The sequence below is a fragment of the Cebus imitator genome, unplaced genomic scaffold (genome assembly GCF_001604975.1).
Source record: "Cebus imitator isolate Cc_AM_T3 unplaced genomic scaffold, Cebus_imitator-1.0 Scaffold47, whole genome shotgun sequence".
NCBI lineage: Eukaryota > Metazoa > Chordata > Mammalia > Primates > Cebidae > Cebus > Cebus imitator.
In genome coordinates this window covers 329,596-346,465 of record NW_016107362.1, presented here as the reverse complement: position 1 = coordinate 346,465, position 16,870 = coordinate 329,596, and the positions used below count along the sequence as shown (strand labels likewise).

The window sequence follows — 16,870 nt, the reverse complement described above, 5'->3', positions numbered from 1 at the left end:
AAAAAAAAAAAAAAGACTTTCATTTCAGAGAAATGAGGTTTAAAAGAGGGCATACCAATGATATAAATGATAAAACTGAACAACCTAAAGTTCCCAGATGATAACAAATTTTAAAGCTTGTACTCAAAATGATTTATGAGACTCAAAAGCATACCTTGGTCATCCTCTGAAACACCTGGATGAGAAAGATCCACAACTATTTGCTCCCTAGGTACTTTTGGATCATATATATGGAGGTGTGCGCCTTCATCCATCAAATATTTGCTAATATATATACTTGAAGATTCTCTAAAGGAAAAAAAAAATCAGTATTGCTAAACTTTACATGGCATTATATTATAATACCAGGGAGTTTAAGATACAGGTAAGATTCTATTTCTTAAGCTGGTTGAGTGGTGAAGATATGGATGTTTATTTTTATTCTTTATATATTTATATGTATTTTATGTAAACATCCATCAATCAAAAAATTAAGATGAGTTAACGCACTCTCAAAGGGGTTGAAATATTTTAAAAGACTGATACCTCGTATCGCCAGTGTCCTTTTTGAATGCAAACCCCAAAATAGCAATCTTCTTATCAGTTACTGTATTAAACAGACTATCTATGATCCGGGAAGCAAACCTCCTCCTCTGGTAGTCATTCATGTCTATGACCTGAAATTACATGTACAATTGTGCAATGATTAGTTAAAAGTGGCACAGGCTGTGACACACATTACTCAGTTTTATGGTGAGTGCTATTGTACAAATACAGTGCTTACATATTAACAGGAGGCGAAAATTAACCAAACTTTAGTGCCTATAGATTTAAAAATAATAAAAAAAAGAACCACTCATCCCCTTCCTTAAAGCCATCCAAGTCCAGCTGTGGTAGCTCACACCTGTAATCCCAGCACTTTGGGAGGCCGGGGTAGGCGGATTGCTTGAGCTCAGGAGTTCAAGACCAGCCTGGACACCATGGGAAGACCCTATCTCTACAAAAAATACAAAAATTAGCCAGGCATGGTGGCATGTGCCTGTAGTCCCAGCTACTTGGGAGGCTGAGGTGAGACGGCTTGAGCACAGGAGGCAGAGGTGTCAGTGAGCCAAGATCGTGCCACTGCACTCCGGTCTGGGCAACAATGCCAGACTCTGTCTTAACAAAAATGAAAAAAATAAAGCCATCCTAAAAATTTTTAATTTCATTTGGCTTGATTTTCCATGCATAAGGCTGAGGCAGATGCAAAAAATGGAGAACACAACCAAGTTTTTTTGTTTTGTTTTGTTTTTGAGATGGAGTCTCACTATGTCACCAGGCTAGAGTGCAGTGGCATGATCTCGGCTCACTGCAACCTCTGCCTCCTGAGTTCAAGTGATTCTCCTGCCTCAGCCTCCCGAGTATCTGGGACTATAGGCATGCCCAGCTAATTTTTTATATTTTTAGTAGAGACGGGGTTTCACCATATTGGCCAGGATGGTCTCAATCTCTTGACTTCGTGATCTGCACGCCTCAGCCTCCCAAAGTGCTGGGATTACAGGCATGAGCCACTGCGCCCGGCCCCCAAGTTTTTGAAGTTCAGCTATTAGACCAGCCTAAATAAGGCACATAGGAAACCATATTCTCCTTAGCCCATGTCTCTAAACTCTGTGGAAAAAAGCTATAAGCAATCAAACACCTTCATTTGCTTGTGCCCACTATTCACCAAAGTTCCAGTGGAAAGTGGACAGGGAACAAACAACAAGCAGAGTTCTAGCTGTCTCTGGATGAACCATAACACCACAAACATTTGACAACGTTTTTCACTAACTAAATGTTATAAGAGTTTCTGATCACTTAATCTGTTAAATTTAGGTTGGTGACCAGGTGGGCATAGCAAAAGAAACTTCTTTTTTTAAGGCTTTAAGCTTCCAGGATCTCAATCAAACCTTGAGAGCTTAAGCAATTAGCCCAAAGTGTTGGAAAATCAAGGGTTTATCTGTATTTTTCATAAAATGAACAGTGAGATAAAGCCATCATGATGGATTGGGTGGAATGACACTATCTATTTTCCCTTAAAAATGTGCATTTCTGGCCAGGCATGGTGGCTCACGCCTATAATCCCAGCACTTTGGGAGGCCAAGGCGGGCAGATCACGAGGTCAAGAGATCGAGACCATCCTAGCCAACATGGAGAAATCCCGTCTCTACTAAAAATACAAAAATTAGCTGGGTGTGGTGGCACGTGCTGTAGTCCCAGCTACTTGGGAGGCTGGGGTAGGAGAATCACTTGAACTTGGGAGGCAGAGGTTACAGTGAGCCGAGATCAAGCCCCTGCACTCTAGCCTGGGTGACAGACAGAGACTCCATCTCAAAAAAAAAAATGTGCATTTCTGATTAGGCAGCATGGTGTGCCTGTAGTCCCAGCTACTCAGGAGGCTAAGGTGGAAGGATCACTTAAGCCCAGGAGTTGGAAACTAGCCTGGGCAACATAGTGAGACTCTGTCTCTAAAAAGTTAAAAAATTTTAAAAAAGAAACGTGCATTTCTTTAGATTCCCTCCTATATCCACTGCTGAAACCTGAAAAATTATAAACTCAGGGGGAAAATATTTGGGAAAGGCACATATACTGACTAGTAATTTGGGCAAATTACTTAATATCTCTGTGTCAGTTCCCTCATCTAATAAAGGGGATACTTTAGTGACAAGGATTAAATAAGATACTATATACCAAGTGCCCAAAAGCGTACCCAGTACAGGATAAGCATTTAATAAACATCAACTCTACTTCCAGAGCTCACAAGGCTTCCAATTTGGGAAGGGTTTCTAATTTTGGCTCTGTGAGTCTGAAAGGTCCAAAACAAATATCAACAGATACAAAACCACTTAAAAGCATTAAAATATAGGTTCTCTTTTTTTTGAGACAAAGTCTTGCCCTGTCATCCAGGCTGGAGTGCAGTGGCATGATCCTGGCTCACTACAATCTTAGCCTACTGGGTTCAAGTGATTTTCATGCCTCAGCCTTGCTAGGCCAGTCTTGAACTCTTGCTCTCAAGTGATCTGCCTGCCTCAGCCTCCCAAAGTGCAGGGATTACAGGTGTGAGCCACCACGCTCAACCAGCATTACAATATAGGTTCTTACTTTATTTTGATTTTATGCCTTTCAAGGTAGAAAAGAATTAGGCTACGTTCAGTGGCTAATGATTATATTCCCAACACTTTGGGAGGCAGAGATGGGAGAACTGCTGAGCCCAGGAATTCGAGAGCAACCTGGGCAATTTAGTGATACCTTGTCTCTACAAAAAAAAACTTAAAAAAAAATTAGCTGACATGGTGGTACGTTCCTGAAGTCCCAGCTATTTCGGAGCTTAAAGTGGGAGGACTGCTTGAGCACAGGACGTCAGTGATGTGAACAGCGACGGCACCACTGCACTCTATCCTGGGTGACAGAGTGAGACCTTGTCTCAAAAAAAAAAAAAAAAAAAAAAAAAAGAGAGAGAGAAGAATTATAATTAAGGATAATTGTTCTTATTTTACTCTGGGAGCAAATTTAGTTATAAAATTAGAATACTGATTTCTCAAAAATTTCCATTACCATTGATTAGCAGGAAAGATAAATAAAAAATGCAGATATCCAATAAATAAACATAAAATAAACAAATTGAATATACTAATTGTTGAGTTCCTGGAATAAATAAATTCAATTAAAAAAATTTCATGGACAAAAAGTGACGTGCTTAATGAGAAGCTAAACTTCTATTATTATTATGTTAGAGACAGGGTTTCACTCTGTTGTCCAGGCTACTGTGCAGTGGAGAGATCATAAGTCATTGGAGTCTCCAACTCTTAGGCTCAAGTGATCCTTCCACCTCAGCCTCTCGAGTAGCTAAGACAGCAGGTGTGCAACACCATGCCTAGCTAATTTTTAAATTTTTTGTAGAGATGGGGTCTCACTATGCTTCCCAGGCCAGTCCTGAATTCCTGGCCTCAAGTGATGCTCCTGCCTTGGCTTCCTAAAGTGCTGTGATTACAGGTGTGAACCACCATGCTTGGCTAAACAGAAATCAACTATAAAGATGAATACCTGCTGCCAATAACGAGCGACTTCTGGCAAATTCAGAGCCTCACAGAGATAAACCAAATTCAGAACATCCTTTTGGAAGCAGCTCCCACCAAACCCTGCAGAAAGAAAAAAATGAACAATATTTTAATGTAAGAACAAGACAACTTGATCATGTGACAAATTTCTTTATACTAAATCAGAAAGCTTATATTAAGATTTTTAAATAATAAAATTCAGATGGATAATTAATGGACTTATAAATTGTATAAAATTTGCAGGCAACTTAACAACTGCACAAGTAACTTCCAAATAATTTTCTAACTAAAGTTTCATAATGGCTACCTTTAACATTTTGTTTCCTTTTATCCCCTATTTTTTTCTCATTCATCTAGTATGACTGCCCCACATCCTTTACTTTAGCACAAGATCAGCAAACTTTTTCTTTTTTTGAGACAGGGCCTCACTCTGTCACCCAGGCTGAAGTGTAGTGGTGCAAACATGGCTCACTGCATCCTTGACCTCCCAGGCTCAGGTGATCCTCCTACCTTAGCCTCCCAGGTAGCTGGGGCTACAGGTGTGCAACACCATGTCTGACTAATTTTTTGTATTTTTTTTGTAGAGGTGGGGCTTCACCATGTTGCCCAGGCTGGTCTCAAACTCCTAGGCTCAAGCAATTCGCCTGCCTTGGCCTCGGCCTCCCAAAGTGCTGGGATTATAGGCATGAACTTCTGTGCTTGGCCTGGGTCAGCAAACTTTCATGGTAAAGGGCCAGACAGTAAATATTTCAGTCTTTGTGGGCCATTCAGTTTCTGTTGAGACTATTAAACTCTGCCATTGTAGCTCAAAAGCAGCCATAGACAATATGTAATCTAATGGTCATGGCTGTGTTCCAATAAAATTTATTTACAAAAACAAGCTGTGGGCTGGATTTGACCCACAGGCCATAGTTTTTCCACCCTTGCTCTAGTGCAATCCAATATGCTATAAGGACTAATACGGCTTTGGCATCAGAAACATCTGGTTACTCAACTGCATGACTTGAGCAAGTTGCACAAGTTTCCCTGAGTGTGAATCATCTCTGAAAAGAAAATAACAGCACCTTCCTAACAGGTTATAAGGAATAAATGAGATATATAAAGTGCTGGTACTGAACCTGGCAAATAATATGCTTTCAGTAAATAGTAGCTCTTTTTATTAGAGAAAATTTTTAATTTACCAACACTGGCTTTTAGAAACTTGTTTCCAATTCTCTGGTCCATTCCAATGGCTGTTGCTACCTCTTCTACATCAGCTCCTGTGGCTTCACACAGAGCACTTATGGAGTTAATGCTGCTTATTCTCTGGGCAAGAAAAGCATTTGCCGCCTTAAAAAAAAATAGAGAAGAGTAAGATAAACTAAAAGAGAAATTTTATACATCTAGTTTGTATTTCAATGAGTTGATGCAGATTACTGAGGGAGATATATAAGATACTCATGGGCTCAATTTGAGAAGACAATGGATGTAAGGGAAAATGTTTTAAATTAGAGAGGATAGATAATTAAGAAAAAGGGTAAAGGAAGGGAAACAGTGATAAAAACCAAATTACTATTTTAAGATTTCAGAATTTTTCAGATTATTTTATACTCTGATATTTGATCCCCCTTGTGAAAATTAATTCATAATTTGAATGTGCAAGCATAACCTCTTACTACTATTAAAAAGTATCTGTGTAGCTTATCAGGCTTAAAATAAATAAATGCTTGGCTTTAATTTAATAGAGAGTTGAATGCTATATACTAACCAGTTTGGAAAGCTCTGAAGACCACGTATTAGTGGTGAGGATCTTTTCTCTGGGAACCCAGTGCTCATATACAGCACAAAGGGCCTGCACAGCTCTCTGGCCCTCTGGAGTTTCATCCCCTCCAATCAGTACTCTGTCTGGGTTCTTTAGGTCCTTGATGGCTGTTCCCTCTGCCAGAAACTCAGGGTTGGACAGCACCTGGAATCCCAATACAAAGGAAAGGTTTTTTGTTCTGTTTTGTTTTTTTGAGCTGAAATCTCGCTTTTGTCACCCAGGCTGGAGTGCAATGGTGAAATCTTGGCTCACTGCAACCTCCGCCTCCCAGGTTCAAGCGATTCTCCTGCCTCAGCCTCCTGAGTAGCTGGGACTATAGGCAGGTGCCACCCCGCCCAGCTAATTTTTGTATTTTTAGTAGAGATGGGGTTTCACCATATTGGTCAGTCTGGTCTCAAACTCCTGACCTCAGGTGCCTGGAAAGTTTTAAGCTAGAATTAATTATGGGCAACTTTAACACATCAGTATTTACATAAGAATAACCAGTATCTAATGCTTCATTTTTCATACCTGTAAATTCAAGTTGGGTTTTGTGTTTGCATCAAATATGCGACGAATACTTTCTGCTGCCCGCACTGGAACTGTGCTTTTCTCAGTCACAATTTTGTACCCATTTGAGTTTTGCACAATGCGTCTAGCACAAGCTTCAATATACTTCAGATCTGCTGCCCGGCCTTTCCCCATTCCATAGGTTTTTGTTGGAGTATTCACCTGATGAAAGTATATGGGATAAATAACAGAGTACCTGTGAGATAGTGATTTTGAGATATACCCTGAACTATTGATTCAAGTGCACAGTTACCAATCATCGGTAGCCTTGATTTAATCCACCATTAGATTTACAGAAATAATACATTTTATAAATATAATCATCAGAATAAATAGCTTGAGGCATCTAGAGAATTCATTCAATAAATTTTTGTTGGGAAGCTACTATCTGTGTGCCAGATAACCAGGGCAGGCAGATTCCAGTTAAGCCTTAAAAATATACAAATGAATGAGTCAGTTATCCTAAAGGATTTCACAATCTGAAATGAAACAGAAGCCTTCTCTTATTCCCTTTATTGTATACATTACTATAGTCCTTAAAAATGAGCTTTAAAACGCCTTTCTTTTTTTTTTGTTTGTTTTGTTTTTTTGAGATGGAGTCTTGCTCTGTTGCCCAGGCTGGAGTACAGTGGCACAATCTCAGCTCACTGCAACTTCCACCTCCCGGATTCAAGTAATTCTCCTGCCTCAGTCTCCCAAGTAGCTGGGACTATAGACACGCACCACCATGCCCCACTGATTTTTTTGTATTTTTGGTAGAGACAGGGTTTCATAAGTCATGCAGGCTGGTCTCGAACTCCTGACCTTGAGATATCCATCCACCTTGGCCTCCCAAAGTGCTGGGATTATAGAGGTGAGCCACCACACATGGCCTTCTTTTTTTTTTCTTTTGAGATGGAGTCTTACTTTGTCACCCAGGCTGGAGTGCAATGGAGTAATCTTGGCTCACTGCAACCTCTGCCTCCCAGGTTCAAGCAATCCCCCTGCCTCAGTCTCTCGAGTAGCTAGGGCTACAGGTGCATGCCACAATGCCCAGTTAATTTTTGTATTTTTTTTTCTTTTTTTTTATATGGAATGCTTCACGAATTTGCGTGTCATCCTTGCACAGGGGCCATGCTAATCTTCTCTGTATCGTTCCAATTTTAGTATATGTGCTGCCAAAGTGAGCACAATTTTTGTATTTTTAGTAGAGACGGAGTTTAGCCATGCTGGACCTGGCCTCCTTTTTTATTCCTCTATTTTTACAGTCCTATATTGACAGCCTTTTAAAATATCTACAGTATCATTCACATATCCTTTCTGAGCTCATTAAAGCTAAACATTATCTATCGTCTTCAGGATATAGAATACTATGTGGACAAAGACTCTTTTTTTTTTTTTTTTTTACAGGGTCTTGCTCTGTCACCCAGGCTGGAGTGCAGTGGCAAAATATTGGCTCAATGCAAACTCCGCTTCCTAGATTCAAGCGAATCTCCTGACTCAGCCTCCTGAGTAGCTGGGATTATAGACGTGCAACGACACCCAGCTAATTTTTGTATTTTTAGACTGGGTTTCACCATGTTGGCCAGGGTGGTCTCAATCTCTTGAATTCCAGTGATCTGCCCGCCTCAGCATCCCAAAGTATTGGGATTACAGGCATGAGACACCACACGTGGCCAATGGAGAAAGACTTTCCTATAGGGAAAAAAAAAATCATAAGCCTAGAGTCTAGGCATTTAGTTTTGGATTACAGTAACCTTGGAGAAGTGTGGCTGCCTCTGCCTCAATGATCTCATTGGAAAATGAGGATAGCAGGCTCTCTAAAAACTAACACATGAGTGTGCTCTGACAAAATGAAAGTGCTCTGAAAAGTGTAAAACTTAAAGAGAATAGGAATTATTTTTGAAATAATAGAAAGGAGTAATCACTCTCTTCTCTTGATAAGATTATAACCTAATGGGAGACTAAATAAAGGAAGCAAGTGAAAATAAATCGAAACTTGAAGATTGAGTTGAGGTGTGAAAAGCAGGAGGAAAAAGTTGTTTATATGCACTGGAACAACTTAGGGCAAGAGTTAGATGTAATGGAGTACAGAAAGGCAAAGGCAGCTCATACTGTAGGGTGAAACTGGCTGGAGATGGGAGATGAGTTTTCAAAAACTGTTGTTTTCAGCACTCCTTTATCAGGGGAAGCTGTCTGATCAAACAGTTGAAAACTGATTGCTACAAAATGATTCCTGTCTGGCATTCGAAAACATTATTTTTAGATGTCCTTTCTGCAAAAAATTCTATTACCATTCCAGGCTCTGGTCACCTAAAAATTAGACTAAGTAACTCATTTTTTCCGGGTACCTACTCCAAAATATTTTCTTATTTTTTTATGCCTCTACTCTAACTTTCTGCAAGTTTAAATAGGAGATGGGTAGGTAAGTCAGAGAAGCTGCATCAGTTTCTCTGAAGTGATTAAGGAGGTCAAAAAGAGGAGGCTGAATTATTTCTCTTTTTTTTTGAGACAGGGTCTCCTTCTGTAACCTAGGCTGGGGTGCAAGGTACAATGATGGTTCACTGCAGCCTCAATCTCCAGGGTTCAATCAATCCTCCCACCTCAGTCTCCCAAGCAGTCAGGACCACAGACACACAGCACCATGCCTAGCTAATTAGAGACAGGATTTCACCATGTTGTCCTTGCTGGTCTCAAACTCCTAGGCTCAAGCAATCTGCCTGCCTTGGCCTCCCAAAGTGCTGGGATTACAAGCATGAGCCATCATGCCCAGTTTGTAAAGATCTTAAGTCATATAACACCCTCCTCAGCTTTCAGCTGGTGATAGCTATATCATTACATACAGAATAGATGGTTACTTGGACAGCAAGATATAAGTTGCTTTGGTTCAAATATTGAATTACTACAGTTTAATCTCAAGTGTTGGTTCTGTTTTTTTCATTATAAAGGTAGGACAGTTCAGCCACATTATGAGGCAAAGGTATCTGTTGGTTAGCCTGATAGTGTAACCAACATATGCCAAGTTATAAACAATGTAAAATTCATTTAGATAGGAGATGCCTCCAAGTTTGCAAACTGATTTTCTTCATCTCACCTCTGCCAACCACTGGAAACAAGAAATGATGAAATAAATATGAAATATACTATCATCACATGTGCTCTCAATGTTACCAGCATTTCCTAGTTCTAAATCTCAGATTAAAACTTTGAGTTTATTTGTTCAATGACTTGAAATGACATATTTGACCAGATGATTATGGGGTTTTGTGAACTGTTAGACAAAGTGACAACCAAAATGCAACTGGACAACTCTATACTAAGCAATGTTGAGGCTTAATACCAATGGATTTACTACTAAAATATGATAAAACTTTTATATAGGCAAGAATACATTAAAATTCACATAGCAAAGGAAAATACTTACAGAAATAAATACAAGATCAGCTTCTTTGATGGCATCATCAATATTGGTAGAAAAAAACAGATTTTTTCCTCGACAGGATTCTACCACTTCTTTTAGTCCTGGCTAGAAAGAAAAAGAAAAGGAATTGTACATCTAACTTGCCAGTTATGTGAGATAACCTAATCATATAGAATTACTTTTGTTAAAGGGGAGAGTAATATGGTAATTTAAATGTGTAGGTTGCTCTCAAATTACCTTTGTAGAAAAGTTAAGGATCATATACCAAAAGCCACAAGTGCACATGTTATTTTTTTATTTTTTATTTTATTTATTTATTTATTTATTTTTAAATATGGAACGCTTCACGAATTTGTGTGTCATCCTTGCACAGGGGCCATGCTAATCTTCTCTGTATCATTCTAATTTTAGTATATGTGCTGCCGAAGGGAGCACACATCTTATTTTTTTAATAGAGACAGGGTCTCTGTCACTCAGGCTGGAGTGCAGTGGTGCAATCTCAGTTCACTGCAGCCTCTGCCTCCTAGGGTCAAACAATCCTCCCATCTCAGCCTCCCCAGTAGCTGGGACCACAGGTGCCACCACGCCTGGCTAATTTTTGTATTTTTTTTTGGTAGTGATGGGGTTTCAAAATTTCAGTGTGTTGCCCAAGCTGATATCAAATTCCTGAGCTCAAACAATCCTCCTGCCTCAGCTTCCCAAAATGCTGGGATTATAGGAGTGAGCCACCATGCCCAGCCCATTTATTTTACTTATTTTTGAGACAGTCTCTCTGTCACCCAGGCTGGAGTGCAGTGGCAAGATCTTGGCTCACTGCAACTTCCATCTCCCGGGTTCAAGCAATTCTCCTGCCTCAGCCTCCCAAGTAGCTGGGATTACAGGCATGCACCATCACACCGGGCTAATTTTGTATTTTTAGTAGAGATGGGGTTTCACCACATTGGCCGGGCTGGTCTTAAACTGACCTCAGGTGGTCCACCCGCCTCAGCCTCCCAAAGTGCTGGGATTACATGCATGAACCACCACACTTGGTCTATGTTATTTTATTTTTTGATACAGGGTTTTGTTCTGTCCCCCAGGCTGGAGTGCAGTTGCATGACAACAGCTCACTGCAGCCTTGACCTCCCAGGCTCAGGCAATCCTCCAGCCTCCTCCTCCCAAAGTGCTAGGATTGTAGGAGTAGGCTAGCATGCCCTGCTTCATAAGTATACTAAATAAAGCAAAATGGAAATTGCCATTGAACTTGCTACAGTCAGAAGAGCAGCTCATTTAATGCTTTGTCATTGTTTACCATGTGCCTTACTCATAAGAGTTAACTATTAACTCTGAGTATGAACACAATTTTCAGAAAATTCAAGGTCCTCTGTGATTTCAGGCAAATCTACTTTGCATTGTCATTATGATTGCACATTTTTTACCCCCAATAATTCAGGCCATACAACGGCTGTGAAAGTCAATTTATTCTTTATACTTAAATAAATGTATATTTTTCTAAATCCTATTACAAGAAACTGTTTTATTTTTTTTTTAATTCCTAGTTTAACAAGAGATATATTTATGTTAAAAATATGGAGGAGTATAAAACCAGTTAACAAATGTCCTTACAAAAAGAAAATCAAGCCTAAATCTGGCTGGACCTGTCCCTGTAGATCTAACTACCAATTTACATAAAATAAAGAATAAGTTGAAAAACTCCAAGGGAACTCAACCAGCAAAATCCAGACTGAAAAATTTCTTTTTTTTTTTGAGACAGAGTCTTACTCTGTCACCCTGGCTGGAATGCAGTGTATCTTACTGCAACATCCACCTTCCAGGTTCAAGCAATTCTTGTGCTTCTACTCCCAGGCAGCTGGGATTACAGGCGCACACCACCATACCTGGCTAATTTTTGTATTTTTAGTAGAGATGGGGTTTCTCCATGTCAGCCAGGCTGCTCTCAAACTCCTGGCCTTAAGCAATCCACCCGCCTCAGCATCTGAAATTGCTCAGATTATAGGCATAAGCCACTGTGCCCAGTCTAGACTGTGAAAATTTCTAGGCAATAAACAAACTGGTTTCTTCAACCAATAGACAGAAGAGAAAAAAAGGAGAGGAAACTGTGAGGATTAAACTATTATGGGCTACCAGACTCAGCAACATGGTGAAACCCTATTTCTACTAAAAAAATTTTTTTAAATAGCTGGGCATGGTGGTGTGTGCCTGTAGTCCCAACTATTTGGGAGGCTGAGGTGGGAGGATCACTTGAGCCCCCCCAGGAGGCAGAGGTTGCAGTGAGCCAAGATCAGGCCACTGCACTCCAGCCTGGGCAACAGAGCAAGGCCCTGTCTCAAAGAAAAACAAAATTATCTCTTAGAGATACATGATAAAGTATTTATGGATGAAATTATAAATAACTAGCATGGTGGTAGTTGGGAAGGGGGACTGGCCATGTAGATAACAGTTGAAACGAGGTGATAGGCACGTGGAAATTCATTGTACTATTATCTTTAATTACATGCTTGAAATTATCCATAATAAAAAGAAAACAGACCTAAAGCCCTGAAGCTCTCTCTTAGGGGAGAAGCTTCAAACAATATCTATGTTGTTGAGTGACTTCTACTCTCGGGGTGCTTTTCCATAGATTCCCATATCTTATATTCCTATAGATAGCAGGCAGACCTAACTTAAGAGATAAAACTGGATTGTGACTTTCCTTCTGAAGGCCTAACGCAATTACAGTCTATGGTTGATAACAGTCATAAACAAACAAGCTTTGGCCGGACGCAATGGCTCACACCTATAATCCCTATAATCCCAGCACTTTGGGAGGCCAAGGAGCAGGGGATCACCTGAGGTCAGCAGTTTGAGACCACCCTGGCCAACATGGCAAAACCCTGTCTCTATTAAAAATACAAAAATTAGCCAGGAGTAGTGGTAGGCACCTGTAATTCCAGCTTCTCAGGAGGCTGAGGTAGGAGAATCATTTGAACTCGGAAGGCAGGTGTGGCAGTGAGCCAAGATCGTGCCATTGCACCCTAGCCCGGGTGACAATAGTGAAACTCTGTCTGAAAAAATAAACTAAAAATAACCAAGCTTTTCTGGGGGAAAAAAAAATAAACATATTAATGTTAGCTAGCAAATGCTACCATCAAATTTTCAAATGCTTTCCTGTTGAGTTTCAAAAGCATAATATGAACTCATTTTTCAGGGAAATAACAACAAAAAAAAGGCAACTGAGATAGCTCAGTAAAATAGTTAGAAGCATATTTTTCTAAATTCTCTAAATTCACAAAATTTTGAAATTCCAGTTAAAAATATTTCTGGCACTAAACTCTAAATATGAAAGATGCCATTTATCCATCTAAGGTTTGCCTGATGTTAGTATAATAATCCAAAAATATATTAAACTTACATTCATATTATAAGAACAGTTTATTTTTACAGGATACCACTTTTTAACTTTATTATAATATGGCAATGATACTAACAAACAAAATTAGAAAAAAGGGAAAAAGGCTGGGCATGGTGCTCATGCCTGTAATCTCAACACTTTGGGAGGCTGAGACACGTGGATCACTGAGTTCAGGAGTACAAGACCAGCCTGGCCAACATGGTAAAACTCTGTCTCTACTAAAAATACAAAAATTAGCTAGGTGTGTTGGTGGGCGCCTCTAATCCCAGCTACTTGGGAGGCTGAGGCAGGAGAATCACTTGATCCCGGGAGGTGGGTGTTGCTGTGAGCTAAGATCATGCCATTGCACTCCAGCCTGGGCGACAGAGCAAGACTCTGCCTCAAAAGAAAAAAAGAAAGAAAGAAAAAGAAAACAGGGAAGAGAAAAAATTACCCATAATCTCACGCACTAACACAACCATTCTGATAGACTTCTTTCTGGTCATTTTTCCCACCCACATTACCCAAAGTAATGTGTTTTAATGTCCATAATGTTTTTTGTTTTGTTTTGTTTTGTTTTGTTTTGTTTTTGAGATAGAGTCTTGCTCTGTTGCCCATGCTGGAGTGCAGTGGTGCAATCTCGGCTCACTGCAACCTCGGCTCACTGCAACCTCCACCTCCCAAGTTCAAGCGATTCTCATGCTTCAGCCTCTCAAGTAACTGGTACTACAGGCATGTGCCACCACGCCTGGCTAATTTTTTCTATTTTTAGTAGGGATGGGTTTTCACTGTGTTAGCCAGGATAGTCTCCATCTCCTGACTTCGTGATCCGCCTGCCTCAGCCTCCCAAAGTGTTGGGATTACAGGCGTGAGCCACTGCGCCTGGCCAATGTCCATAATGTTTTATATCCAGATTTTTAAAATTTAATTTCTTATCAGTTGCACTTATTTTTTACATTGATAGTGCATATAAATTATTTAATAAAACAGAAAACAAAGAGCATAAAAACAGAGTTGTTTAATATGTTTACCTCATAAATAGGAAGTGTAGGAGAATTCCATGCATTGATTCTTGATTCATTGACATCAACAACCGTTACCCTGATTTCAGGACACATATGAGCAATGACACTACACGTGGGTCCTCCAACATAGCCTGCACCGATGCAACAGATCTTCTTAATTTCAAACATGATTGTACTAGAAGGAAAACAGTAAGATTGTTCTAATATTGAAAACAGAAAATTCAAAGAGATCATATTGTACATTCATTACACTTTATAAAAACTGTCAAGATGACAGATATCTAGAAAGATTTCCTACATTCACTCTGAGGAAATACGAAAATAGAGATTTAAAATATAACATTCCGGCCGGGCGCGGTGGCTCACGCCTGTAATCCCAGCACTTTGGGAGGCTGAGGCGGGTGGATCACGAGGTCAAGAGATCGAGACCATCCTGGTCAACATAGTGAAACCCCATCTCTACTAAAAATACAAAAAAATCAGCTGGGCATGGTGGCACGTGCCTGTAATCCCAGCTACTCAGGAGGCTGAGGCAGGAGAATTGCCTGAACCCAGGAGGCGGAGGTTGCGGTGAGCCGAGATCGCGTCATTGCACTCCAGCCTGGGTAACAAGAGCGAAACTCCATCTGAAAAAAAATAAATAAAAATAAAAATAAAAAAATAAAATATAACATTCCAATTGGACGACCTAGCCTGTTCTCAGCTGCACTAGCATAAAACATATGGAAAAAAACTACAGTAACTGATATTACTGAAGGGGAGCCACAAAGATTATATGACCTAATATTTAGAAAGTAAAAAAAATAAAATCTTTCTTAGGCCTATAATACACTAGGACAATTTTGATTGCTGAAAGTTCCAGGATGAACATACTTGTACAATTCTTGCTTAAATAAATGCTAGTGTACAAAGATGAAGGTTTTTTTTGTTTTGTTTTGAGACAAAGTCTTGCTCTGTCGCCCAGGCTGGAGCGCAATGCTGCGATCTCGGCTCACTGCAACCTCCGCCTCCCAGGTTCAAGCCGTTCTCCTGCCTTAGCCTCCCAGGTAGCTGGGACTACAGGCACGAGCCACCACACCTGGCTAATTTTTTTTTTTTTTTTTTTTTTTTTTAGTAGAGACGTGGTTTCACCATGCTGGCCAGGCTGATCTCAAACTCTTGATCTCAAGTGATCTACCCGCCTCAGCCTCCCAAAGTGCTGGGATTACAGACATGAGCCACTGTACCCAGCCAAAGATGAGTTTATAACAGGTTTAGATTATGATAATATAGAATAAGATTGGTTCCACAGTCCAGAATTGGCCTCTGAGATTATATGCCCTACACACAAATTTGGCTTTTGAAGTTTATTTTTAGGTACTAGGCAGTGATCTTAAACTCCATTTCAACTTTAATCGGAAACCATAAGATGGTTAAAGAAAATGTAATTTCTGTAATTACCAAAGCTGTTACACAGATTTTTTTCTTCCCAATGCCAGCAGAAAAGTGGGTTACACAGATTTTGATAGGTTTCAAAAGCATTAGGTAAATTGATTCACACTAATCAAAATTACAAGGAACTGATTTATACATAAGTATGTCCATTTATCTGTTATAATGAGAACTATCAAACTGATCTTATTCTTAGAAGCAAAGAAATGATTTTGCCTTGCCAAGACCTCAGATATCATCTAATCTAACCCATTCACAGATTGCAAAGAGAAGGAAAATGGTAATCAGAAAGTTTAAGAATTTGTTAGTATACTCCTGCATGAATCAGAGAACACATTCTGGAAGGCTGGCCTAATTTGGATGCCTGGCAAGAAGAATATCCCTATTATGAAAAAAGACAAAGCATATAATTAAGATTTTCCAATTTTGACTTGAGTCTGTATTAAACAACGTTATAACTTTTGGTTCTCTGGATAGATTTTCCTACTATAAGAAAATGAGCTGACTCATCCATGTAAGTACTCTGGACTGTTTGTAGCCTGTGTTAATAAACTACTAATCTGACTTATACATTGATCTTTTAGTGCTGCAGATGACAGCTCATGGAGTCTGATCCCTCATGACTTTTATTTTTATTTATTTATTCTTTTTGAGACAGGATCTCACTTTGTCACCCACGCTGGAGTGCAGTGGCACCATCTCAGCTTATTGCAGCCTCTGCCTCCTGGGTTCAAGTGATTCTCGTGCCTCAGCCAGCCAAGTAGCTGTGACAACAGGTGCTGCACACCACCACACCGGGCTAATTTTTGTATTTTTAGTAGAGACAGGGTTTTGCCATGTTGCCCCGGCTGGTCTCAAATTCCTGAACTCAAGCAATCCACCCGCTTCAGCCTCCCAAAGTGCTAGGATTACAAGCATGAACCACCGTGCCAGGCCCCTCATGACTTTTAAAAAACTATTAAAAGAAATAGAATTTTGGCCAGGCGAGGTGGCTCACGCCTGTAATCTTAGCACTTTGGGAGGCCAAGGTGGGTGGATCACGAGGTCCAGAGATCGAGACCATCCTGGTCAACATGGTAAAACCCCATCTCTACCAAAAATACAAAAATTAGCTGAGCGTGGTGGCATGCACCTGTAGTCCCAGCTACTTGGGAGGCTGAGGCAGGAGAACTGCTTGAACCCAGGAGGCAGAGGTTGCAGTGAGCTGAGATCACACCACTGTACTCCAGCCTGGTGACA

At 40.1% G+C, this 16,870-nt stretch overlaps 1 protein-coding gene and 2 non-coding genes across 7 annotated transcripts in view; all 3 read right to left on the bottom strand.

The window, feature by feature from the left end:
* The window catches only part of UGDH (UDP-glucose 6-dehydrogenase), a 29,085-nt gene that overhangs the window by 7,755 nt on the left and 4,460 nt on the right, over positions 1–16,870 (bottom strand). For 3 of the 5 annotated variants that reach the window (XM_017527252.2, XM_017527251.2, XM_017527253.2), the window contains exons 2-9: positions 14,207–14,375; positions 9,809–9,910; positions 6,367–6,567; positions 5,803–6,000; positions 5,237–5,384; positions 4,042–4,136; positions 526–656; positions 155–288 (exon numbers count right to left, since the gene is read on the bottom strand). In XM_017527252.2, the coding sequence (XP_017382741.1) occupies positions 155–288; positions 526–656; positions 4,042–4,136; positions 5,237–5,384; positions 5,803–6,000; positions 6,367–6,567; positions 9,809–9,910; positions 14,207–14,368 (1,171 nt within the window). In that variant the 5' untranslated portion in view covers positions 14,369–14,375. Of the gene's footprint in view, positions 1–154; positions 289–525; positions 657–4,041; positions 4,137–5,236; positions 5,385–5,802; positions 6,001–6,366; positions 6,568–9,808; positions 9,911–14,206; positions 14,379–16,870 lie in introns of all 5 variants that reach the window. The other 2 variants (XM_037737999.1, XM_017527255.2) reach the window with 2 other exon arrangements.
* LOC119471029 lies at positions 7,469–7,575 on the bottom strand. Its single transcript, XR_005200018.1, has one exon. It is a non-coding gene; the product is annotated as a U6 spliceosomal RNA (small nuclear RNA).
* Positions 10,134–10,240, bottom strand: LOC119471028. Its single transcript, XR_005200017.1, has one exon. It is a non-coding gene; the product is annotated as a U6 spliceosomal RNA (small nuclear RNA).